Source organism: Dioscorea cayenensis, chromosome 15 (genome assembly GCF_009730915.1).
Source record: "Dioscorea cayenensis subsp. rotundata cultivar TDr96_F1 chromosome 15, TDr96_F1_v2_PseudoChromosome.rev07_lg8_w22 25.fasta, whole genome shotgun sequence".
NCBI classification, from domain to species: domain Eukaryota; kingdom Viridiplantae; phylum Streptophyta; class Magnoliopsida; order Dioscoreales; family Dioscoreaceae; genus Dioscorea; species Dioscorea cayenensis.
Window position 1 is genome coordinate 21,055,301 of NC_052485.1, and position 25,914 is coordinate 21,081,214.

General features: G+C 29.6%; 3 protein-coding genes across 3 annotated transcripts; 2 read left to right on the plus strand and 1 right to left on the minus strand.

Moving 5' to 3' along the window:
* Positions 1–7,711: 7,711 nt before the first annotated feature.
* Positions 7,712–12,155, plus strand: LOC120278125 (glycosyltransferase BC10-like). The gene is made up of 2 exons (XM_039285042.1): positions 7,712–8,354; positions 11,361–12,155. The coding sequence occupies exons 1-2, from the start codon at positions 7,845–7,847 to the stop codon at positions 12,024–12,026; spliced, it is 1,176 nt and encodes a 391-aa protein (XP_039140976.1). The 5' UTR covers positions 7,712–7,844; the 3' UTR covers positions 12,027–12,155.
* Positions 12,156–13,529: 1,374 nt separating this feature from the next.
* Positions 13,530–14,521, minus strand: LOC120276890 (elongation of fatty acids protein 3-like). The gene has a single exon (XM_039283625.1). It carries the CDS (start codon positions 14,452–14,454, stop codon positions 13,549–13,551), a length of 906 nt encoding a protein of 301 aa, XP_039139559.1. The 5' UTR covers positions 14,455–14,521; the 3' UTR covers positions 13,530–13,548.
* A 9,272-nt stretch (positions 14,522–23,793) lies between these two features.
* LOC120276711 (E3 ubiquitin-protein ligase RNF5-like) lies at positions 23,794–25,519 on the plus strand. The gene is made up of 2 exons (XM_039283390.1): positions 23,794–23,946; positions 24,571–25,519. The coding sequence occupies exon 2, from the start codon at positions 24,598–24,600 to the stop codon at positions 25,276–25,278; it is 681 nt and encodes a 226-aa protein (XP_039139324.1). The 5' UTR covers positions 23,794–23,946; positions 24,571–24,597; the 3' UTR covers positions 25,279–25,519.
* The last annotated feature ends 395 nt before the right edge of the window (positions 25,520–25,914 follow it).

The following is a 25,914-nucleotide window of genomic DNA, read 5'->3' on the forward strand; positions in this document are numbered from 1 at the left end:
TATATTTTTTTATTTTTAATATTTAATATAATACCAAATAAATATTTTTAAATATTTTTTAAACCAAACACTTTAAACAAAATATGAAGGATTTAATATAAAACCGATTTAATGGCATGATGAAATCTATGCCACTTTAAATATATGCAATATATATATATATATATATATATATATATATATATATATATATATATATATATATATATATATATATATATAAATCTTTTTTAAATCCTCTCCATTATATTAGAATATCCTATTAAATATCTAATATAAAACCAATTTAATGTCATGATGAAATCAATGCTCATTATGTAATTAAAATTTTTAATTATTAATTTCATATTTAATATAATAAAAATATTTAAATTATTCTTTGAATCACTCCTAGAACACTTTATACATCTACTGTAATAATATGCATAGATATTTAAATTGATATTTTTAAAAATAAAAAATAAATAATATTTTTAGAGTTCCCTTTTGTTTGGATTATTAGTTTTGAATTATAATTTTGATTGGAGGCATAATTAGCGCTTTTTATTGTTCAACCACGATCATTTTAAAAGTCAAGAGACTTTACTGATATTTTAATAAATGAAAATTTTTAATTTTATGTAAAATATTTAAAAATTGTATCTATTTTTTTAATATGTTACAATTTTTTTAAGAAGATATGTGCATATAAAAAAAGTTTTATATTTAACATAATTATCCATCACTTCAGAGATTTTGTTTGTGACTTTTAAGAATTTTATAAAAATCAATTATATTTATTTTTTTTATCCATTTTATTTTATTAAATTTATTTAAATAGAGAGTGTGTATTGATGAGAGTAAATAATTAAATACAAAGATAAAATTGTTTTATTACACTGATTTTTTTAAAGTTTATGAGTTTTAATAATATTTTTAATTTTTATGTAGAGTTTAAATGTGACAGTTAATTTGGATAGAAAAGAATATATTTTTTTTTTTGTTGAGAAAGACAACAAGCGCCGCAGGGACAAACACGTGGGGGAGTAACCGTGCCCTCACCTTGCGCGAGATGATGATCGAACTCGGAGAGCCACTGAACACTCGAGACAAACACCTTATACAAGAGACCCGATGCCAATAGATCAAATGGTTGTTGACAAAAAGAATATTCTTTATCTCATCAATATTAGTTTGTTGAAAATGTGTCATTTCTAATTCCATTAAAAGTGCTGAGCTAAATCAAACATGTTATTTACCAATGATTTAGTTTAAAAACTCAAAGTGAAATGATGACAGACAAGTTGTTGCTTTTGATTATTTTTTATTTTTTTATTTTATTTTATTTTATTTTTTTGGGTGGCTTTATGTAGACTCATATCTATGGTTCAATTATCTAGTCTGATTGTAAAAGTCAAGAGGTTTGACTATTTTGATGGGTGCATTTATCTATTTGCTTGCGTGAAATGTGGTGTAGAAATTTGAAGATCAAGGAAAGATGAAGGGAAGTTATATTTAAATAAATGGAAATTTTAAATCACAAGTAAAATATTTAAAAGATTTATTCATACTTTTTTGAAATATTACAAAACATTTGAAGAGTATAACAAATAAAAATAATAATAGTAAGAGATTTGTAAATATAAACAACTCATAGTGTAAAAAAGATATATATCAAAATTTTGAATCAAAATATTGTCAAACCTATCCATATAAGTATATATAACTCTCCTTTAATTAATATTTCCCAATTAATAAATTGTTGGTATATACTATATACTACCTCCTATCTAACATAAGAGAAGCATTTAATTTGCCAATAATGTACAGATGTTTTTCATTTTTACCACTCAAAATATTGGGACTCATCATTTTAATCTTTTCCCCATTAATTACTTGCTCCACTTAAATATAATGACTTTTGATGATTTACTCTTTAAAATCACAATTTTAAATTTCAAATTTGGTTTCCCGGCATTTGGCGTCAATTTTTTTTTTTTTTTTTGGGGGAGAATATCAGGCATTCTAAATGATTTTCCAAACTAAAAGGAAGAGCCTTGCATTTTTCCCAAGGGAATAATTATTGTGCATTTAATTTTTATTGACAAAAAAATGTTTGAATAGTTAATAATTATAGGTTTTTTAGTGTAAAAGTAATTAATATATTAGATAATTTGGAGAGGGTCTTATAAAAAGGATTTCTATATATATAGGACCATAACTAGTATATATATATATATATATATATATGGCTTGTATTGTATACCACTGTTTGGTACATACAAAGGGACAAACAATTATTAATCAATATTTTTAAAAAGCAATAGAATTTCCCTCAACGACGGAATATCCTATCCCCCAAAATGAGAGGAATGCACATTCTTTGAAAAATGATGTTTTTTAAATCAAAACTAATTAATTATTTATTATATAATTAAATAATTAATTATAATAGTTAGAGTGGATTATTTAATTTAATTAATTAATTAATTGAAATGATTGAAGCTGAAAATAGTTGTAGTGAATTATTTGAGTTAAATATATAAGGGTAATAGTTAAAGTAAATTATTTAATATAAATATTTTATTATAATAATTAACTAGAGTTATGCCATAAGTTAACTTAGTATAATTGAATAAAAAAATATTAAAGCGCCAAATAGATAATATTCTTTTAGAAATTGTTACTCAAAATTTCAAAAACAACATAAACTAATTTTTGAAAAATTTTTGGTTGATTCTGAAAGGTTTTCCAACTTAAAAAAAAAAAAAAAACTTTTTTTAAAAACCGCATAAGGAGTTTGAAAAATGAAATAAAAATTTATAATTTATGGACTCATTTAAATGATATAATTAGATAACACATATAAATAGTTCATCGCTATTCATTTGAGAAACCCATTTGGTTGAGAGTAATTTATATTACTTCCAGAATGTGAACAAGGTAATCTTTGATTACCTTATTTAGTTAAATAAGTGTGGATATATCATTTTCATGGAACGTGAGAATTTAGCCAATATTATTGGAAATGTAATTACCAATTGAAGATAATCTCACATTCTATGCCGAATGTAAATCTTTTAAGTAGTTGTAGAATGTCTTTAATTATTTTTACAGTTTATTTTGAATATAAACATATTTTTTATATGAAAAATATTGTCATCCAAATGTTTAGATGGCGATCAACGATAAAATCATTTAAGATTAATTATTTTTCAATAAAAAGTTGAAGGAAAATTTTATATTTATTTAAAGTAAGTTTGAGGTAATTGATATTAATAAAAAATAATTATATTAAAATCAAAGTTTTATTTTTTAATAATAACAAAATATTTATTATTTAATAGTTTAAATATTTACTTCAAAATATGATGAAATTGTAATGAAAGACTCCCAGCTAATAAAACATGGCAATGTTACATTCCACACAGATTATTGTCTTTGCTGACCAAACAAAAATTGCATATATTCCTGTCAACATGATTTGGAAATTATATTCTTAGTAATCCTATTATTGATGGTAATATAACATTCCGTAAATTAAATGACCACTATTTTTTTATTTTTCAATCAAGGTAAATAGCCATGGATTTGATATTAATATTCATAACAAATGATGTAATCAAATAATACTGTCTTTAGCAAAATTAAAATATAATTTTGAGTCTAATGGAGTTAAAGTGACAAAAAAAAAAACATAAATAGAGTCATTCTTTACAAATTATTAAAAAACCATCCGGATAAAATTGTTTATTACAAATTAAATTTTTATTATTTTATTTTATTTTATTTTATTTTTTTACTTAATTGGAGAGCCATATACTGTATGTATTTTCTAATGAACTGTCATATCCAAATAATTCATTTTCATCAAATTCATCTACGACCAAAATATTAGTAAATGATTTGAATATAAAACTTTGTCTTGGTAAAATTTTTTCTACAATATCTATAACATTAGTTTCTAACATAAAATTTAGCTTTGTGGTTTATAATCTCATATTTCATACAATTGCACCCAATGAAATTGCTTAGAAAATATAATTTTCATGGATGAATCAATGTTTTGAAAGATCCAAACAAATTTTTGATTATTGCATGGATCCTTTTGCTTTACAGATTTAATGAAAATTAATTAAATAATCATATAATATAAATATTTATATAAAAATTAAAACAAACATTATATACACAATTAAAGTTAAAACATATAATTTTTATTTATGAGAAATAACCAATTTTTTATAATATCAAAATACATATAAAACCACTGTTAGAATTAGACATGTCTATGGGCCGGTCCGAGTCCATAATTAATAAAATTCAAGCTTGATCAAGCCCGGCTGACCCAATAATATAGGCCTCAAATTTTTCTAGAACCCGTCTGAAGTTTATGACCTTTAACCAAGGCCGGCCCAAATAAAATTTTTCATCAAATAATAAATAAATTATAAAAAAATTAATAATAATATTAATTTATAAATATTACCAAATATTAGTCTACAAAACATATTAAAATTAAAATATCAAATGCACATCTTTGTTCAGTCACAACATTTTAAATTTAAACCATTATACCCAATAATAATCAATAATAATCAACAATAATCAACAATGAGGCTAGACACACCATCTATTCATAATTAATTAATCAAAAATAATAGTACATGCCTTAAATATACAAACACACAATATATGAATATTTGAATTTATTAATATTTGAAATATATATATATAAGTATATGTAAAACTAATTAATAAATATATTATATAACTTGAGTTGGGGCCGGCGAGGCTCAGGTTTTTAACAATAAAAATCAAACTCTTGCCATTTTAAAAATGAGCTCTATATTTTGTCAAAGATTCTACCATGGAATCTCGTATATTTGTCCAAATGCTTTCAAATTTTGGATATCCTTTAAGTTTGGGCATATAGCATGACCCTTGGGCTAGTCTAGCTACAACGTGGTAGTTGGTATTGCTTCATATTTGAACGTGGCTTGTTCACGTTTTCTTTCAACTCCCATTCCTTAAAGTCTATTGACCGTTGGTTGGGTTGGCATGTGGAAGATCACGAGGCGTACGAAGGAGGATTAAGAGGTAGATATCATGAACTATACGAACCGTTGGATTGGCACGTGCAAGATCACGAGGTGTTATTACGGAGGATCTAGTGTGGGCATGTCCACTTGTTAGTTAGAGATCGTGAACTTATGCATACCGTTGGATTGCCACGTGGAAAATCACGATGTGTTCTTATGGTGGATTTAGATTGGACCCGTCCTTTTTATAGTTAGCTATCGTGAACTTATTATACAAACCGTTGGATTGGCATGTCGATTGTCAGTAGCACGGTAATTGATGTTGCTTTACCGTTGAAATCGCAATATTGGCCAATCTCACGGCACCCACCACATTGTTTGTTTTCTTATATATATATATATATATATATATATATATATATATATAATACCCTAATTGATTTATCTGTTTTTCTCTTTTTTTTTTGTTTTTTTGTTCCTCTACTCTACTCAGAAATGCTACCAAATAGTCCTTCTACTCTTGAAAATAATTCTACTTAGTCTTTTCTACTCTAAAATAAGCTAATTATTGACTGTATTTTTCAAGCTAGAAGATGATAAGAGATTAAGGGTAGAGGGACTAAATTGGGTCATTTTTAAGAGTAGAGGGATTAGTGTGGCACATTTCTGAGTAGATGCACCAAAAGGGAAGAAAGAGAAAAGTTGAGGGACCAATTCGGGTATTATACCAAAAAACCTTTTAAATTTATAAATTAACTGATGATGAATAAATAATCACCCTGTGAGAGTAAAGTATTCACAGCAAAACTTTATGACTTTGAGTATTCCCAAAATTTTTTTTTGTTTTTGACTACTTATTTTTCAATTCTTCTAACATAAAGATGGATGATGTTGGCATAAAGGTAATTGACATTGATATGATTAACTCTCAATTTTTTAACCGAAAATATATAATATTAAATAGAATATTAAATATTAAATGGAAATATCGAATATTAAATAAGAAACACATAATATTAAATGAGAAAAGAAAACAGATTAAGTGATAACTTAATATGTTACATGGAAATAAACAATGTTAAACGAAAACTTATAATTATTAAGTGATAAGTATATGTTGTAAGATAAGAATTTCACAAATCCAAGGATTTTCAAATCCAGTCAAACAAACACCAAAAACTGACGGAGTGAGCTATAGTGATGGAAAAAAAAATGTATTGAAAAAAGAGGGTCCGTATAGGAAATTCAAATGTTAGAGAGTCAGATGTTTTAAAACTTTCAGGAACATATAATTTATTTTCCCTATGAATTATATGAGTGTATTAATGGCACATGCTCTTGAGAACATACTACCTACTTAATTCTTATAAGTCACGTGATTTAAATTATTTTGCGAGTGTTCTATAAAAATAGATCTTTCTCGGTATATTATTATTTTTTTCTATATATATAAAAATTAAATAATTTAAATCTCTACAAATCTATTTGTGCTAATCCCCTTTAGTAAAATATGAATATTGAGAGAAAGCTTTTAGTCATACAGTAGAATAATTGGCAATTAATTTGCATCTTAAGTAAGAAAGGTTAGGCAAGAAAATTATTTTAAATATTAGGAAACATATGCATTGAAAATGGATTCATTGTAAGGTCAATGTTGGTTGGTTTTTTAATATTAAAAATAGATTATTTTAATTGTAAAATTTTGTATGAATGTAGTTCAGTGTACACTTAAAACAAGCTGTCTTTAATAAGTTAGCACAACAACAAACTTAAGTGGCACGCGCGCGTACGCCAACTAACACACCTCCTTCATGTATTATTATTTTTTCTTTTCCATATACATCCTTATAATTTTATATATTTACATATTCAATTTTTTTTTTATTATGATTATTATCTAAAATTACCTTAAAATCTCTTATATTTTTAACAAAGATAAAGATAATATCAGTTTATTATCTTATGTGATCTAGATTGAATGGTATAAAATTTTAATTAATTAAGCATGAGAGACTAATTTAGATAACACTAGCAAAAAAGGTATTTGTGTAGAACATACAATATCAAACATATGCTTGTAAATATGGGTTTATTTTAAATTAATAATAATTTTTTTCTGAAAAGTACAAAAAAATATTGATAAAATTTCAAAAACTTGCATTTGTACGCAAATGGAGACAAGTTTTTTTTTAAGATGCATGGTTTGGCCCATTAAAAAAAAACGAAAAGCTGTTAATGATGTTAATTTTTTTTATTTAGTAAGGTAAAATCATCAATTTACTTAAAAAACGTTTCCTCCAAAATTTTTTTAAAAAAAAATACTGAAATTCCAAAAAGACAAAATTTTTAATAAAATGAAAATTTTTTAATAAAATGCCGTGTATTTTTAATAAGAAAAAGTTAACAATGGTAATGGTTTGGTTTTTTTAAACTAAAGAAACATGTATTTTTAATAGAAAAAAAAAATTCTCCATCTCTATTTCGTAAATATGTGAAACTACAATTTTTTTTTAATTTTCTGCAAAAAATATTATGAATTTATGATTCAATTGTTAAAGCTTTTCAAACCATTGACAATAAAACTTTTCAAGGGTTTAAAATGTAATTTGGGTTAAAAAAACAGTGATATAAAATTATAGAATTATTAAGGACTTTTTTGTGAAAAGATCCCAAATCTCAGCATCATCAACTTCAATCTCTCGCTTTGGTTGCTGCTAAGAATGCTCATGGTCTTCTTCTTCATTCGTTACTGAAATTCAAAAACCCTAGAATTTCTCTGGCGAAATTCTCGGTTCTCTTTGATTCTATCGAGATTCAATCGAGATGCAATCTAGGGTTTTGACGCTGGAGGATGGGAAGGAACCATTGCAGAGGCCGCAGGCCAAAGCACTACCGATGAGAATCGTCAAAGTTCTCGCCTTTTTCCTATGTCTCGGCATCGTGTTCTCGGCCATCAGTGTGTATTTAACTCGCTACTATGGTGTTTACAGCGTTGTTTCAAAGCCTCTGGTGGGTCTCCAGCCTTGCATTGAAGCCATGGATGCTCTGACTCGGTGGATCAAGCCGCCGTCCAGCTTGATGCACACGATGAGTGATGAGGAGCTCTTATGGCGTGCTTCGTTTGTTCCGAGGGTGAAGAAGTATCCATTCCAGCGGGTTCCGAAGGTTGCCTTTTTGTTCCTCACTATTGGGCCTCTGCCTTTGGCGCCGCTGTGGGAGACCTTCCTCAAGGGGAACGAAGGGCTTTACTCGGTTTACATTCATTCTTTGCCGAGTTACCGAGCTGAGTTTCCATCATCTTCAGCGTTTTATCATCGGCAAATCCCCAGCCAGGTACTGTTCTGAATGTAAGAAAGTCCCCTTTTTTCTTTGATTCGAGTGATTTTTTTACTTAAGTTTTGTATATAAATTTGGAAATTTGTGTACAGAGTTTAGACATAATTGTTTTGTCTGATGGATACCATGCGGTTTGCAACTTTAGGATTTCTAGTTTTTAGCATTTGATAATTCATTGGAATTGATTGTGAAAATTTCATGGACAAGATTTTTAACTACGGTAGCATGCTGACTAGAGTTTTGAGTTTTTAAGATTGTTTGTTGGAAGGATATATTTTCTATTGAGTCGAGACTTCATGTTTATCACATTTGAGCTGAATTAATGAGATTTTGTGATTTGCTATATTTGATTGGTTGAGAAACCAAGAAGTAATTAACCCTTCTTCTACTCAAGTAATTGCCTCGAGGAAGATGCTTGTTGAGTTTAATATGTTGATAGTTTGATTCTGCGATCATACATTTTTTGGCTATCATGATATGATGATCAATCAGGCATGACCTGATGAGAAGTGAATATTGTGATGGGAATATTATCAAGTGGTGTATTTTGATATTTGAAGCTCTAATTAGAGCTAGATTGATGCCTAAGGCATGTAAAGAAAATCTGCCTTTAAGTTGTAATTTATGAAAATTTCCCAAGTTTAGTAATTATGTAATTGTCATAAGATTTAAAGCCAAGCTTGGTAGATCATTTACAATCACCTTCTATATGCGGGTAAATGGGCAGTCCCGATGTGGATTTGTTTGGAAATCAAGGAGGTTGTGACATTTAGTTTGGTAAAGGTAGTAAACATGACTATTTTTTATGATTGGCTACTATTTATTTAGTTTGTCTCTTCGAAGCTTTTCTTCTCAAAAGAAATTGATTAAAGAATGTATGACATCTTCAAAAACATGTAAATTCCAGAGAAAATATGTAAGTTCCATTTGCAGATGAAGTGGTTCCTTTCATCTCAATGTTGTCAACTTTAAAAGTAATGAGTAGGTGGTTAGGAAATAATCCTCGTCCCTAATCCACCTGGAGAGTTCAGTGACTGATCTTCGTTGTAGAAACTCGGCTTAGCTTGTTCTTTAGGCTCTTGAATTGGATATTGTTTTTGGATCAGAACACATGGTATTTGGAAGATGAGAAACTTGTTGTGTCATAATATCAGCAATCCAATTTCTAAATAGAAAATCTTGTGATCAATTGGAAACATGTACATGTAATTTGACACAGACAAGGTCTATGGAAGTGTGGAAAAATAACAGAATTGATGCTGCTGCTGTTGATGATACCGGTGGTATGGGTCAAAGGCTATTTGTTCTTTTCACAGCTTCTTTCTGTTATATGTATTTAAGGAGTACATGGAAGCAGAAAGCCTTGCAAAGCATTTGATTCCTAGGTGCTAGCTATATTTTTTTGCTCACTTGAATGTGCTATGAGTTTCTTTGGAACTATAGGAAGTTTGTCACATATAATTTAGAGGCGCTTATCTGTAGTGTTCCAAAGAAGCTGTTGGCAACTTCTGTATATTGGGGAATTGGTTTGTTTGGATAAATGCATGTGCAAACTGGTTCTAGAAGGCTGACATTTGAAATCAGGAAAAGTTTGTTTTGACATCATACTTTATAGGTACAGAGAAATATGATATAGATGCTCCTATTTTTGAATCCATTTGTTAAAGAGAAGAGATACTCTGGAAAATAGTTGTCAACAATTTCATATTTTGTATTTTCCTTTTCTGTGCAGAGGTGTTGGTATTAGGGCCAATGCTTTGTAAGACATTTTACATCTCTGTTCTAGTCAAAACCATATAAATTGGATCACAAAGCAAGTGAAAAATGCCTGTGACAAGAATTGAAAGTCTATTTTGGTGACTTCTTGTATTATGCCAAGGTTTTGTTATAAATTTTTTTGTTTTTGTTTTGTTTTGTTTTGTTTTTGCCGTGATGAGGGAGTGAAACTGGAATCAGTCATCTATTTCTGGTTTCTAAAGTTTTCTTAACTGAACTGGATAATTTGATTTTCACACGAACTTTTGTATTTTACTTATTTGTATTTTATTTAAGTTTCTTCTAATAATTCTGGTTAATGAGCAGGATCATTATTTTAACAACAAAATGCATTCATGATTCGTAGGTAGATGAATATATTCAGGGACTTATCTGGGTTTATAAATCAAACATGCATCAAATGTATATAGAGTACTTGAGAAGGCTTTCCATGCATGGGTGCTGGTATTATGTTTATGTATTTCTAATACTGTGGATAAAATAATCCAATGTACATGATTTCCTCAGTTATTATGTTGCTTTATGTTGGAAGGAGTCCAAGAGATAGAGTAAATTCCGGCCAAAAAGAATGAATGCATGGATTTTGAGGACTTGGCCCTAAAGTATATGCTATTTATTAATCATCTCATTTCTTTTGTCCTGATCTTGACGGTGTTCAGGGAACATGTGTCATACTGAATCAATCAATGCACTACTCTTGCCTATATGTTTCAAACTAAATTCTATTTTCTATCGATAAGCTCGTCTTCCCTTGTGCCAGTCACAGCTGTGTTCATTATTTTGTCCGTTATCTTGCTACTTCATGTCAGAAGAAGCCAAAAGATGAGTAAATATTGGCCCAAGAGAATGAGTAGATTGACCATTTGAAGTAGGTCTCTTGTACACGTTGTGCCATCTCAATAATTCACTTGTCTTAATTATTTGTTTCCAAAAAAAAAAAAACAATAATAATAATAACATTAAAATACAATACTCTTGGCTGTATTATCATGATGTCATCATTCGCGACCTTTGCTTCTCTGGCTTTGCTGTGAGGTTCTAGTAGGAATGGCTCTAGCAGTTTTTATCCTAGCTGTAAAGTTGTAAGACTTTGGAGATAACTACTATCATATTCTTGTCGTCAGCAACATTTGCCAATTTGATGAATGTTGTTTTGATACTTTATATACAGTGCATCCATTCGACGATCCATTTCACGTGACCATACTTCATTTCCTCACACTGCAGGTGTCTGAGTGGGGGAAGATGAGCATGTGTGACGCAGAGAGGCGACTCCTTGCAAATGCACTGCTAGACATCTCGAACGAATGGTTCATCCTGCTGTCAGAATCATGCATACCAGTCTACAATTTCAGCACAATATACCAATACTTCATGAGGTCGAATTACAGTTATGTTGGGGCTTTTGATGATCAGGGCCCTTTTGGAAGAGGCCGCTACAACATTCTCATGGCACCCGAGGTTAACATCTCACAGTGGCGCAAGGGCTCCCAATGGTTTGAAGTGAACAGAGAACTTGCGGTCACCATGGTAAGAGATACCATATTCTACCCAAAATTCGAAGCATTCTGCAAACCTCATTGCTATGTGGACGAGCACTACTTCCCGACAATGCTCACCATCGAAGCACCTCACTTGCTAGCAAATAGAACTGTAACCTGGGTAGACTGGTCGAGAGGTGGCGCTCACCCGGCCACATTTGGGAGGGTTGACATCACAGAAGGATTTCTGAAGAGAATTCGCGAGGGGAACACTTGTTTATACAATGACCAGCCCACCGATATCTGCCATCTCTTCGCCCGAAAGTTTTCTCCGAGCGCACTGGAGCCTCTGCTACAATTAGCACCCGGTCATCTTGGCTTCGGTGATCGAAGAGAAGATCCGGGGACATGATCAAAGATTATATATATACAAAACACCATGTTTCGTCACTGACAAAATACCGGCATCCTAATTTCTGAACTTCTTCCTGTTGTATTGTATTGTACAGTTAAAAACAGCCAGTAACTTGTTAATTCTCTATATTTATATATATCATATTCACAGGGTTTAAGTCCGATAATTCATCGGTGCATATGATTATTTAATTTTATTTATTAAGTTATTGATATGGACATTTGAAGGTTGAATTTGGCCATGCATGCTCAGGACCTCTAGTTTCTTGTAGATGAAGCATACAAATGCAGTGTTAATTGAAGGTTGACTGACCGAATGTGAACATTGTAGGTTTGGTTGTTTCCATCACTGTTGCTATTAAAATAATGAACTTTGGGACTTTGGGTGGTTGCTCAAAGTCTAAGTAAATGGTTTATCTCTAGAATATATATATATATATTTTTAATTCTTTTCCACTGGATTCAAAGTTCAGATCCTTTTGAAAAGTCTTTCATTGATTTTTGTCAAACATTGAGTGCTTGGTATTCTAGATGCTCATTTGTCCCTCATCCACCAAATTACTTAATTATTCATAACGTGTTTTATGAGCCATAATAAAATATTAATTAGTTTGTCAAGTCCCTTGTTTAGAATTACACAAATTCTCTTTGGTTGTTAAAAATGAATAATTATTGCCTAAATCATTAGATTACTTTCAAAACAAATTTTAGTCAAATCTCTATATTTGAATATAACCACATATTTACTACATAAATAATATTTTGTAATATAGAGTTTATTTTATAAAAGATTATAATACTGGGTTATAAAATAAAATAATATAGCATAATTTTATTATATAAAAAGTGCAAGTAATCATTACAGAAATTATGACATATTTTATTTATTAATAAAATAAAAAATTATTACATAATAAATGTTTGATCACTATATATATATATATATAAAAGAACCATTTACTTTTAATTAAAAATTCTTTGCGTAAAGTGATTACATATACCTATTAAATAATTAAAAATTGGTAAACTATTTTGGCGTGTAGTTGGTGTTACTTTCACTTAAATAATTAGAAATTGATAAGCTATTTTGGCGTGTAGTTGGTGTTACTTTCACAAGAACTAGTCCATTATGGCCTGCTCAGGTGCTGAAGATATACTCGAATAATTCTGAATCATAGTGAGAACCAAGCGCCCTGGTCAAGATGGCATGAGGATTAGACTGAAAACCTGTTGTTGGTGCTCTCTCAACTGATTAATTTTTTTTTTAGAAGCCAATCCAAATAAGTCTTATTTTTTAAAATATATATATAAAATATTGCTTCTCAACTGGGATTTCATATTATTAATATTGTTATTATTATTATTATTAAATAAAAATGTACATAAAAATTAGTTATACCTATACAAAACACTATTATAAACCTCCAACACCTCCCCCTCTAAATATAATACAAATATATTTATTTTCCCTCTATATATAACATTTAATTTTCTCAAAAATTAAAATTACTATTACTTTTTCATTGGTCCTTTTTGAGCGGAGAAGGAGACGGTTGGAGGAGCTCCGACTCCGATGAAGGTCGGCAATGGAGACTAGGGCAATCCTCATCCAAAGAGAAGCGTTTCCCCTTCGCCATGATCCTTCGGACATAGCAATTCAAGAAGACGAGAAGAAGGGCAGCATTGAGGACAGAGTTGAAGACCCAAGCACCGATCCCATTGCAACCTCCTTTCCAGAAATGAAGGAGAAGAACGCCGAGATGACAAGCGAGATTGCAACCCAGCAACGCGATCTGTGAAGCGAGCACGACGGGGAAACAACAAGATCCGGTGCCGACCCAGAATCGATAGCCGAAGACGACGATGTAGGCGAGGGTGGAGGAGAGGATAGCGAGGACTTGGAAAGATTGGGAGAATTCGAGCCAGAGAAAGGACATGCAGAGATGGATTGAGTGGTTGAGGAGACGAGAGAAGGTGAGGCGGCGACGGCGGAGGATGGAGATGAAGGTGCGGAGGAGATGGAGGAATCGAGAGAGATAGAAGGCGTAGGACCAGAAGAAGACCCGGCCGGTTGGGCGAGTGCCGAGAGGGAAACAGAGGAGCCATTGAAGAGGGGTTTTGGATCGGCGCCAGAACCAGCGCGTGTCGCGGATCTCGGCCAAGGAGGAGAGGAGGAGACCGAGGAAGATGGTGGCGGAGACGAAGACCATGGCGAGAGAGTGGATGGCTGGGAGTGGGCCGAGAGGGATCGGACGTCGCCGGCCGAAGAGGGAGAGGGTGAGATGAAGGAAGAGGGAGGTGATGAGGTAGATGGCGATGGAGGAGAAGAGGAATGACCAGGTTGAGCCGAAGGAAGCGGCGTGGCTCCACCGGAAGGAGACGATCGCCGGATGCTCGGCGAACCAGTACCGGAGTGCCGATGACATGCTCGCTCGCTCGCTCGCTCGCTCGATGAAATGCCTGGTTAGTTTTCTTTTCTTTTTTTGGATTTTTTTCTTGATTTTTTTGAATTTGTTTTGATCTTTTATTTGTTTTTTGATTTTGTTTTTGGGGGTTTGTGGGTTGGGAATAGAGAGGGAGATGTATATATATATAGATGTAAAGATGAGTGTATTGGGATATGGATTTGAGGGGATCTTGAGGAGAATGGACGGTGGTGGATGAATGGGTTTTGAGGATCTGGAATGGGTGGTAGAGAATTTGTGTATTTATAATTTTTTTTTTTCAACTTGTGAATAATAATATATATATATAATAATAATAATAATTGGGTTAATATTAGATGGAAAGGTTAGACATGAATGAAGATATTTTATTGAATTATTATTAATTAGATGGTGGTGTTTGTGGATAATCTTTATGGTTTGGTGTCTAATCATATGAGTTGGTGGATTAAATGAGATTATATGAGAGGACAAAGAATAAGCACGTTTGGTTTAAATTATTATACCAAAACAAATAAATAACTAAATATTAATAAATTAGAAATTTCCTAATTTCACTCTTACCAAAAAAAAAAAAGTTCGTATTTCCTTCTATTTCCAAAAGGATAACAATAATAATAATTATTATTATTATGGTTTTGTTTTTAATTATTTTTAAATAAAAAATTATAAATTAGAAAATTTTAAAGAAATTATGAAATTAAAAAAAAAAGTTTATAAATTAGACATTGTAAGTTGTGATTAATGGGGATGTGATAGATATGGTTCCGCAATGAATGAAAATTATAGAATTTTGTTTGCATTTTCCAAAAATTATGCGAAAGAAAAAGTATGTGTATTTTGGCTGGTTTTAATTTTCCTTTATTTTTTTTTTGTGAGCTTTTTTGTATTTAATAAAATAATTGCAGTGTTGGTTAGCAGTAGTTGGTTTTGGCGGTGTCTATTAATTTCTTTATTTTATTTTATTTTTTAAAGATAGTTTGATAAATTTGGATATATGTTTAGAGTTTTGAAAATCAATAAATAAGAATACTAAAATAGTGGGAGAATAAAATCACTTTTGGGAAGATTAAAGAAAAGAGAAACACAAAAAAAGAATGGTTATTTTTGGGGGGTTTAAATATTTTTTTTAGATTTTTTTGTCACAAAATTAATCACAGAAACAACTCTAGATATTTGTTATAATTAGCAAATTTATTTAATGGCATAAATTTGATTTTTATTGCGCCTTTTATGACCAATCTAAATAATCTACTTGACTTGACTAACCGGGAAAGAAAAACCCTAATTGGAAACCCTTTATTATGATTACAAGAATAATTTAGTAAATAAAACAAATAATTATTAGGAAAAAGGAAAAATAAAAACCAATAATAAATAGGAATCCCAAGAGCTTTTTCTTTTGTTTCTTTGCATACAACTACTCCCACTTATAAAATTTAGAATAGCAAAAAATATGATAAGACTACACACAATTGAACCTTCTTGCTTCCAACTTCCAAGTTGGAGTAAAAATTTTCTACATTTGGGTTGAATTATGTGTGGAGTGTTGGGTTCTAAATTATTCACATTTGGACATGATCTTGCTCTAATGTTCATTTTCAAATTATTGATTTCTTATGGTTTTGATTTATTGGATTATTGGGACACAAATATAGATATAGCATGATGAGCTTTTAGAAAATTAGGGCTCCACGTATGCTTGATGAGATAGTTTTAATTTGGGATGAGTATAATATTTTCAGTTGAAAAAAATTTATATAATCAACATGTTAATTTAAGTAGTTTTGAGTTTAAAATTTTTTTTTTTATAAAAAAAACACTTACTGTAAGAGATTTATAAAACTAACTTAGAATTTGTAGTTTTAAGCGAGTGGTTTCGAATTTAAATGTTTATGTATGGAAAAAAAACATTGTTAAAAGATGCGCTTTTAACATATTTAGAACTCATGGTTCTTACTAAACTAGTGTGTTAAGAACTTAAAAAAAAAAAATATAAAACATTATCTTAGTTGTTGTTAATTATAGGCGAATATGTTAAGAAATATATATATATATATATATATATATATATATATATATATATTAGTATGTTTAATTGTAGCTTATTTTGATTAGAGTTTTGAGGAGCTTGTGTTTAGACTTTGACAATTGAAGTTGGTTTTGTCACTTGTTTTTTAATTATCTTTTATTTTATTGGTTTGGGATGCGTATGTTATGAATTTATTTATTTATTTATTTTTGGTTTATTAGATTAGACTTTGGAAGAGATTGTGCTTATCCTTTCACTGAAATCAATTTGGTCACCTATTTTTCCATAATCTTAATAAAATTGTTTTCTTGAAACAACAGAAGAAAATACTAAAATAAAAAATCATCAAAAATTAAATTCTCGAGTATTTGAAAATTAATTTTTATTTTAATTTTTTTTAGAAAAACCTTCATTAATAAAGATGAGATATCATTCCAAACAACAGCAAGATATTATAAATTTCCTGTGATTTTCAAATTAAGTTTTATGATGTGGATTTCTATTGTTTCCCAATTGTCATACAATGCAATAAACAATCAATTCAACTCTTAATTTTTTAGATAATAAGATTTAATTATTTTCATAATCAAATTATCAAGTATTTTAGTTTATTAAGCACATATAAAACTTTATGGTATTGAACTTATGATTTTTATTTTTTATTTTCAAATTACTTGCATTTATCTAACTTGCATTATCAACATTTAAGTCCATTCAAAAGAAGTCTTAAGACATTGATAGGCACTAATGCATTCAACCCACTTAGTTACACGTTTTGATTCTCATTTTGATTTTTCATAGTTCTTGGTCTTTATAAATATCATTCAAGGTCTTCACTCTAGAAGGTCTTCTAAGAACTATGCTCATACGTCCTTTGTTTTTCTTTCTTCTTAAGAACACATACACACTAGGTCAAGTTAGAGACATTATTCTTATCAATTATCATGTAATTGGTTCACATGTGTATGCAATATATATATATATATATATATATATATATATATTGATACCGTTTCATTTTATTTGAAAATACATTTATTATGCGTCAAAACTCATCAATAAAAGAAAGAAGTTAAGATAGAAGTGTGGTTCTTAGTGCATAGTTGTTAGGAAAAAAAAGTTATTGAAAGTTAGTTTCTATTGGTGTGTTTTAATCATAAGTCATTAATTCTTTATTTCTCATTCATACTTTTGAATGAAGATATTGTATTTATAAAAGGTAATATTTGGACGATTTTGTTTTTTTGGGGAACAAAAGCATATTATTGTTATATTTATAGATATACATGTTATGTTGTAAACCTATTGATTTTTGACTAGGTAAAATATGCAAGTTTAATGGTAAAAGATAAACCTCTCTTATGGTAAATCCTATTATATAATTTTAGATAAGAAAAATGTGTAAATATTAGTTTTCATTCCATTTCGAAGAAATTTATTATTAGTGAAAAAAAATGAAAGTTAAGAAAGTAATTTCATTAACAGCTTATTTTATTTAAAACTAGGATTCTCCCCGGTTTCACATCGGAGTTTTGCATAAATAAATAAATGCAATAAAATATTTTTAATTATTAATATCATAAGTAATATAAATAAAAACTTAAATATAATAAAAAAATTTAAATTTGTTTTTTGAAACACTTTCAAAGCAAATTATAAAAATAATATAATTAAACAACCAATGTAAACTGTTAGAGTCCTTTGGATTTGAAAGGTTTTATGGACATTTATTGCATAAATAAAAAAGTGCAATTAAATTTTTTCTATTATTAATATCATAAGTAATATAAATAAAACTTTAAATACAATAAAAAAATTAACACTTATTCCTTCAAACACTCTGGGAGCAACACTCTGGGAGCAGATTAAAATAATATAATTAAATAATTCATACAATGAAAACTGTTGTATATTTTCAATTTCAAAGGTCTTATAGACAATTATTATATAAATAAAAAAGTGTAATTAAAGGTTTTCAATTATTAATATCATAAATAATATATATAAAAAACTTAAATATAACCAAAAAATTTAAATTTATTTTAGATTTTTCATCTTCCTCTACAATTGTCTATTCATCTTCCCATAAACCCTAATCAGTATTATTTAATAAATATGAAACTATTGATAATTTAAAAAAAAATAAAGCTTATGTTGTAATTTAATATAATACCAAATAAATGTCGTTAAATTTTTATTCATTTAATTATAATTTTTTTTATTAATAACACTATTTTTTTTATTTGTCATATTTTATGTTATACCAAATAAATATTGATTATTCTTTTCTAAACCAATAAGTCTAAATAAATTTAGCAAAGATTTTCAATTTCCAAAGGCCATATATTTCCATGAGTACGTCTTATTGAATGTTTAATATAAAATTTACTTAATGCCGATGGTAAATCAATTTCATTAAATTTTATATGTTCATAATGCAATGGGGAAAATTTTTTAAAAAAAAGTTTAAAAATCTTCGTTGAAACCCTCTCCAATCAGATTATCATCCGTTTTCATTAAGAGATCTTATTTAATATAATAATAATATTATCTATTAGTCTCTTATATATATATATATATTGCATTTTTAATATTTAATATAATACCAAATAAATATTTTTAAATATTTTTTAAACTAAAAACCTTTAAAAAATATATGAAATATTTAATATAAAACCGATTTATTGGCCATGAAATCTATGCCACTTTAAATATATGCAAAAAAAAAATGTAAAAATCTTTTTTAAAACCCTCTCCAATCATATTACCATCCATTTCCATTACATTAGATCATCCTATTAAATGTCCATGATGAAATCAATGCCTATTATATAATTAATTTTTTATTTATTAATAACATATTTAATATAATAAAAATATTAAAATTATTCATTGAATCATTCTTAGATCACTTTATACATCTACTTTAATAGCATGTATAGATGTATTGATTTATTTTATCAAATAGGCCTTTCAATGTATCTTGGATCCATTAATTGATTCAACTCCTAGAAAATTTCAATTGCATCCATGCATATATAGACATGCAACATGTTTAATTAGAATTTGGACGGTGGAAGTCTAAAAATAACATTTTCAACCGAAGTGGAAAATTCAATTGAAAATGTCCATTTTTATGTGTTTGGTTAAAAAAACAAAAAGTCATATCAGTAATAATTTTTTACACAACTTTTTGCATTTTGGATGGTAGAAATAAAATTTTAAAAAAATATGACTTTGGTAGTTCCTAGTGTTCGGTAATACCAAAGTGATCACCACCTCGGATTAAGGGTATAAGATTATCCCTACTATTGATGGAAGGGTTATAAATCTTTCTAAAATATTAATATTGTTCATTTAACTTATTATTTATATTATGTTAAATTTATGTATGTTTCTTAAAATATTTTTTTACGTTATTTGTATGAAAATTAAAAAAACTTAAAATTTTCAAATTAATTTTTATTTGCTTTACGTAGGAAACAAAGTATAACACAAAAGTAAATAAATAATAAAATAGATTATAAAAAAAATGTTGCTTAACCAAATATAAAATCCTTGTTGGACAAGTTCAGCTATTGGAGTGATCGACTTCGTCATTCAACTGTTGGAGGCAGGGGCGGACCGACATGGGTGGCAACCCGGGCTTAAGCCTAGGCTAGTTGGCTGGAATACCTTATAAGCCTAAGATTTCTTATTAATGTTTAATAATATTTTGTTGGTATTTAACCAATATGTAATGGGCATGTGCATGAGTGATTTATGGAAGTTAGATGATAGGAGCCCACCATGGTTCAAATCCAAGAGTTTGCAATGTTAAATTTTTAATAGTTTTAGTAATTAAAAACAAGTTTTTTTTTTCAAAAAATTGTGGAAATTTTAAAAATTATAAAAAAAACAATGTTCTAAATTTTATAATTTTTTTAATAATTAAGAAAAAAATTAAATTGATAATGTGGCATGACAAATATAAAAATTTTAGTAATTATTAAGAATATATATGTTATAAATGTAAAGATAGTAATAAGAATAGAGAACCAGAGTATTTACCAAAACCCAAAAAACCTTGAAGAATTAACTTCTTCTTCTTTCTTCTTTTATTTCTCTCTTTTCTTTCTCTTCTCTTTTCTTTTTATATCAAAGTATACAAAATGAGGGGGTATTTATAGGGTTACAAGAGTTGAATGAACGGCCAGGATCGATTCGATCCGACGGTCCAAAATACCCTGGTTGGTGGAATAGTAACAGTACCGGCGGCCGCTACAGTACCATATGGGCGGCTGTTACAGTGTTGCGGCTGCTACAGTGATATCTAGAAATTACTATAGTAATGCCGGCTGCTACAGTGAAATTGCTACAGTAGGCATCCATTAAAAATATTTGTTTATACCAGTGATGAATTTTTTTATTTAAAAACTACTAAAATTTAAGTTTTAATAAAATTTGAGAAATTATTCAAAACATCCTTCACAATGGTAGTAGTTGACTTTAACCCCCTTATAGATGAGTTCTGGTTCTGCCACTGGTCGTGATTGGATTGAGGAGAGGCCATAGTTGGGCTAAAAACACTGAAAAATTAAAGGGTGACAAATATGAGAATATTGACTTTTATTTAAATCCAAGCTGAACTCAATTCCTGGGTCCGCCACTGGTTGGAGGCCTCGGATATCAGAGGGTGAATTTTGCTTCTGTAGTTGCTTATTTCTTCTACTTTTTGTTTTTTTAGTTTTTCCAGTATGTTTTTGAAAATGCGATTCACCCATGGTGACTATTTCTCTTCGCCATTTGTTGTTTCCTTGTGGTTTTGTTGTGCTTGCTCTCTTCCACATTTAATAAACCTACGGTTTATCTACTTTATTAAAAAAAAATCATGTTTACAAAAAAAAATAAAAAAAATTTGGAGACAGTGACAAGCCTTGCGAAAATAGAACTCCCAAGGCTGTAGTTGTGCACTTGATTGTTATTTCTTTCTAATGGTTGAAGTAAGATCTTTTATGATAGAAGGGATTTGCAAAATAAAGAAAAAATATGAATGAAAAAAGTGAGAGACTTATAAGTTTTCATGCTTGCACCTTTGATCCTTATTAGCTATTACCATTTGCTGAATTTTACCAGAAAGAAAGTTTGGAGAGATTGAAAAGAAAGATGAACAAAAAAAAAAAAAAATAGTAAATGTAATGGGCTTGTGTGCCTTGGCGATAAATGAGTTTGAGGACCTTTTCATAAACTGGTATCAAATGGGCTTGCTTGTGGTACCCATTTTGTGTGTTTGAGTGTCCCTTTGATTCCTCTTTGTCAATAAATAAGTTTATGACTTCTTTTGGCACTATGTGGGCCTGCTGATGCTTTTTAGTGATGAAAAAGGTTTGCTTGGCTCTTTTGATCAAATGTTGCGAGATTTATAGCGATGATTGCATTGTTTATTTCTGAAGCTAATTGATCATGAGGTGCACCAATTGTTTCTTCAACTGTTGGTTACAGCAACTGCATTTTCTTTGTGACTTGTTAATTGTGTTAGAAACTGTATTTTTGCTGCAATTGCTGCAAAAGAAGCTAATAATCTCGCAACAGATATATGGCTGCATGAACTTCTGCTCTTTTTAATTGGTCATTTGCTTTCCTTTTTTGCTTGATTTCCTTCATCCATTTCTTTATTGACATGTCTTTCTAATGTTGAGTAATCCTAAGAGAAAACTATGAGAATTTTCATTGGTATTGAGTAATTAATATTATGAATTTAGATAAAACCTTTGTTTGATAACATACCCATTTTTTTTTTTCTCAAACCAATGTCTTAGTCTAGTTCTGGATGAATAGTAGTTTTCATTCCGTTTTGAAGGATTTTATCATTAGTGAAAAATCCGAAAGTTAACGAAGTTATTTCAGTAACAACTTATTTTATATAAAATAATGTATTCATATATATATATATATATATATATTTTTGTCATGTAGGCCTTTCAAAGTATCTTCAATCCATTGATTGATTCAACTCCTAGAAAGTTGCAATTGCATCCATGCATATATATAGCCATGAAACTATAAGTTTTGTCGGTGCCTTTTTTGTTTTTTTTTTTTGGGCTATTTTAATTAGCATTGTAAATGAAAGAGCTGACCCAAGCTTGCCCATGGCATGCCACCATTTTAATCTAGCCCGAGTTGAGCTCAAGCTTATTTTGAGCTTCATTTATTAAGCTTAACCTTGGCATGTCTCTATTTTAACTGCACTTGAGTCGGGCTTAAGCTTACTTAAAGCTTCGTTTGACAAATACAAACTTGGCTCATTAGGAAATTCTAAGGCTTAGGTTCAATTTGTTAACTCAATAAAGGTCAGTTATTGTAATTACTATTGTTATTGTTATTTTGTTAATTCAATAAAGCATTGTTTGAAGCTTGTTTAATGAATTATTAGAAGACTAAGCTTAGATCGATTCAAACTTGTTGATCATTCAAAGTAAAAAATCAATTAAACTTGTTTACTAGATCATTCAAGTAAAAAAAAAATTATAATTTAAGCCAAGCTATAATTTATAATAAAATGGTTGGTAATATTTCTGTAACATGTTATTATTAATGATCTCATAGACAAAGATGTTAATAATATCATAAACAAATTTTATAAATATTTTATATAAATGATTTTCATAATGATAATATAAACAAGTCTTTAATGATATTATAAATGAGTTGTTCACAAGTCTCAAAAAAACTGAGCGTGATAATTTTTAGACGTAGCTCATTTATTTTACAAGCTTAAAAATTGAGCTAAAAAATCACTTATTTATCTTAATAAATAAGTAGATCGAGTTAATAACCGGAACCTTTTAGCTTTTAACTTCTTACAACTGTAATTTTAATGAACTGATATTCTATTGTACTTTGAAGAATAGACAATTAAATCTCATAAATTTCATTTATTATATAAACTCCAAAAAACTCCTCTTTTAAAATTTTAACTTAAATTTTAATTTAATATATAAAAATAAGTTATACATTATCGCATGTGATAATAATCTTATAAAATAGAAAAAGATAAATTAGCTAATAATAAATATCAATTTTGTGGTCGTGTATGCAACAAGCAAATATATATATATATAAAATTATTTCCATAAATTTAGAAAATATCAAGTTACTAAATTCGAGCTTGGTTATATGAGGTTAGGTAAAAAATATATATTTATTTAAAATTGTTTTAAAGCTACAAATAAAATAAAATTAAAAATCCGGTATCAAGTAATTATGCTATTGCTCAGGGGGTGTTTAGTAAAAACAAAGGAAGAAATTAAGGGAATAACCGCTGGAAAAGATCTGGAAGCTTCGGAGCGTTGCATTTTTTCCCCCTTTTCTTTCATACTTTCAATCGCCTTCGATTTCGATCTCGGAAATCTCCGATCCTTGTCAGTTCGTTGATTTTCATTGGGTTTCGGCTTTGGATCCAGGTTTGGATTGCTCTGATTTGATTTCATTGCTATTTTTTCTTCTATTTATTTGGTTGATTTGTTGTTCTGTTGATTAAAAACCCTAGATCTTGTTTGAATGTTTTCTCTGTTTTGTAAATATATTTTTGGTTTTTGATTTGAATTTATCTATGTTTTTTTGCTTATCGGTTGATTTTTGGTATTGGGAATTTATAATTTGATGTGCTGTTCTTTGGTTTTGGTTTCGTTGTCATTAGGGTTTTTATTTTCTTTTTTGATTCTAATTTTTTCCTTGATTTATGAGTTAGAAGTCTAATATCTCGCTATTCTTCCTATTTGGTTTCTAGTTTGGTTTAGTTTTGCCCTTTAATTGTAATCTTTTGAAAACGAGCGATTCTTTTATAATTTGTATATAAAGACCTTTTCTTTGTTGAGATTATTGTATTTTCCCCCTTTTTTTTTTTTTGCGAATTCCTTTGTAGTTTATTTGATTAGATGAGGAATTTAAGATGGACAAGTAAATTAAATAAAAATTTAATCTTTTCTCGTATCCATTTCTGTATTAGAAATTGATTTCTTTTTTTCTTTTTCTTGATAGGAAGTTGTTAGGTTTTAATTCTTGATTTAGAGTTTCTTTGATTGCAGGTTATTGATTTCATAGTAGTTTAATAAATGGCTAGTGGATTTGGGGAATCAACAAGCAGAGAGCCTCAGAGCTCTACCTATTCCTCCTCTGGGAACAATAACAACAATGATTCAGGGAGCTTTGAATGCAACATTTGCTTTGAACTTGCTCAAGATCCCATTGTGACTCTCTGTGGCCATCTTTTCTGCTGGCCTTGTCTTTACCGATGGCTCCATGTTCATGCAAGATCCCAAGAATGTCCGGTTTGTAAGGCCATTGTTGAGGAGGACAAATTGGTACCTCTGTATGGACGGGGCAAGACGCCCACTGATCCCCGATCAAAATCAGTCCCTGGTGTTGACATTCCCCACCGGCCAGCTGGGCAGAGGCCAGCTACTGCTGCCCCTCCTGATCCTAACCAATTTGCTCATTCGAATCCGTGGTTCATGGGCGGTGCACCGTTTGGTCATGGTAGGTTTGGTAACTACACATTCTCTGCTGCCATTAGTGGTCTGTTCCCTATGCTGAGCTTCCAAGTGCATGGGTTCCCTGATGCAACTGCGTATGGACCTGGTGCCGGGTTTCATTATGGGTATAATTCTTTTCATGGTGGGCATACTTATGGATTCCCACCGCGTGCATCTCAAGGGCAGCAGGCAGACTACTATCTGAAGGCACTGCTGCTTTTGGTTGGTGCTCTTGTCGTTGCTACCCTTGTTTACTTCTAGACAGGTGATAGTTTCTATTTCATTATGGAATAATGATCAAGCGAGTATTATCTGCCATATCTGTATTGATATATGTTCATACTGTCTTTCTCATATTATGTGCATTCCGCCTTGTAATGGTTTAAAGCCTTTTAAAGGACATGTTTCTGGATACCGTCATCGTTTATGGTTTCTTTTTGCCGTTGGTTATGGTAATTGTTTGCGGAATGACAAATGGCATAATGCAATGTTTTAGTTTTAAGGCTGATCTTTGTTAAAACTTTGCTTTTGAGAAACTATACATAATTGCTATGTATTGAAGATGTATTAGTCTGCTTCTCTGTTTCTGCTTCCGATGTACTTGTGGTTTTACAACCCATCGGTTTGTGGTGATTCATGGCTCATGAGTGATAGGTGATTAGTAACTGCACGCTTCAAGAATTTAGGAAGAATCTATGATTTACTTATCACTTTATGATGGTTTTTTTTGTGTATCATTTGAAAGGAATGAAGCTCTTAAGGCATTCTTAGAAGGTAGGCATGGTAAGTTTATTATTATTTAGAATCCTGAACAACAGGAAGGGCTTCAGCAATGGATGAAAGAAACTTACAGTTGTCTTTCATGATTTTCGACATCATGAACATTGTTATAGTCTT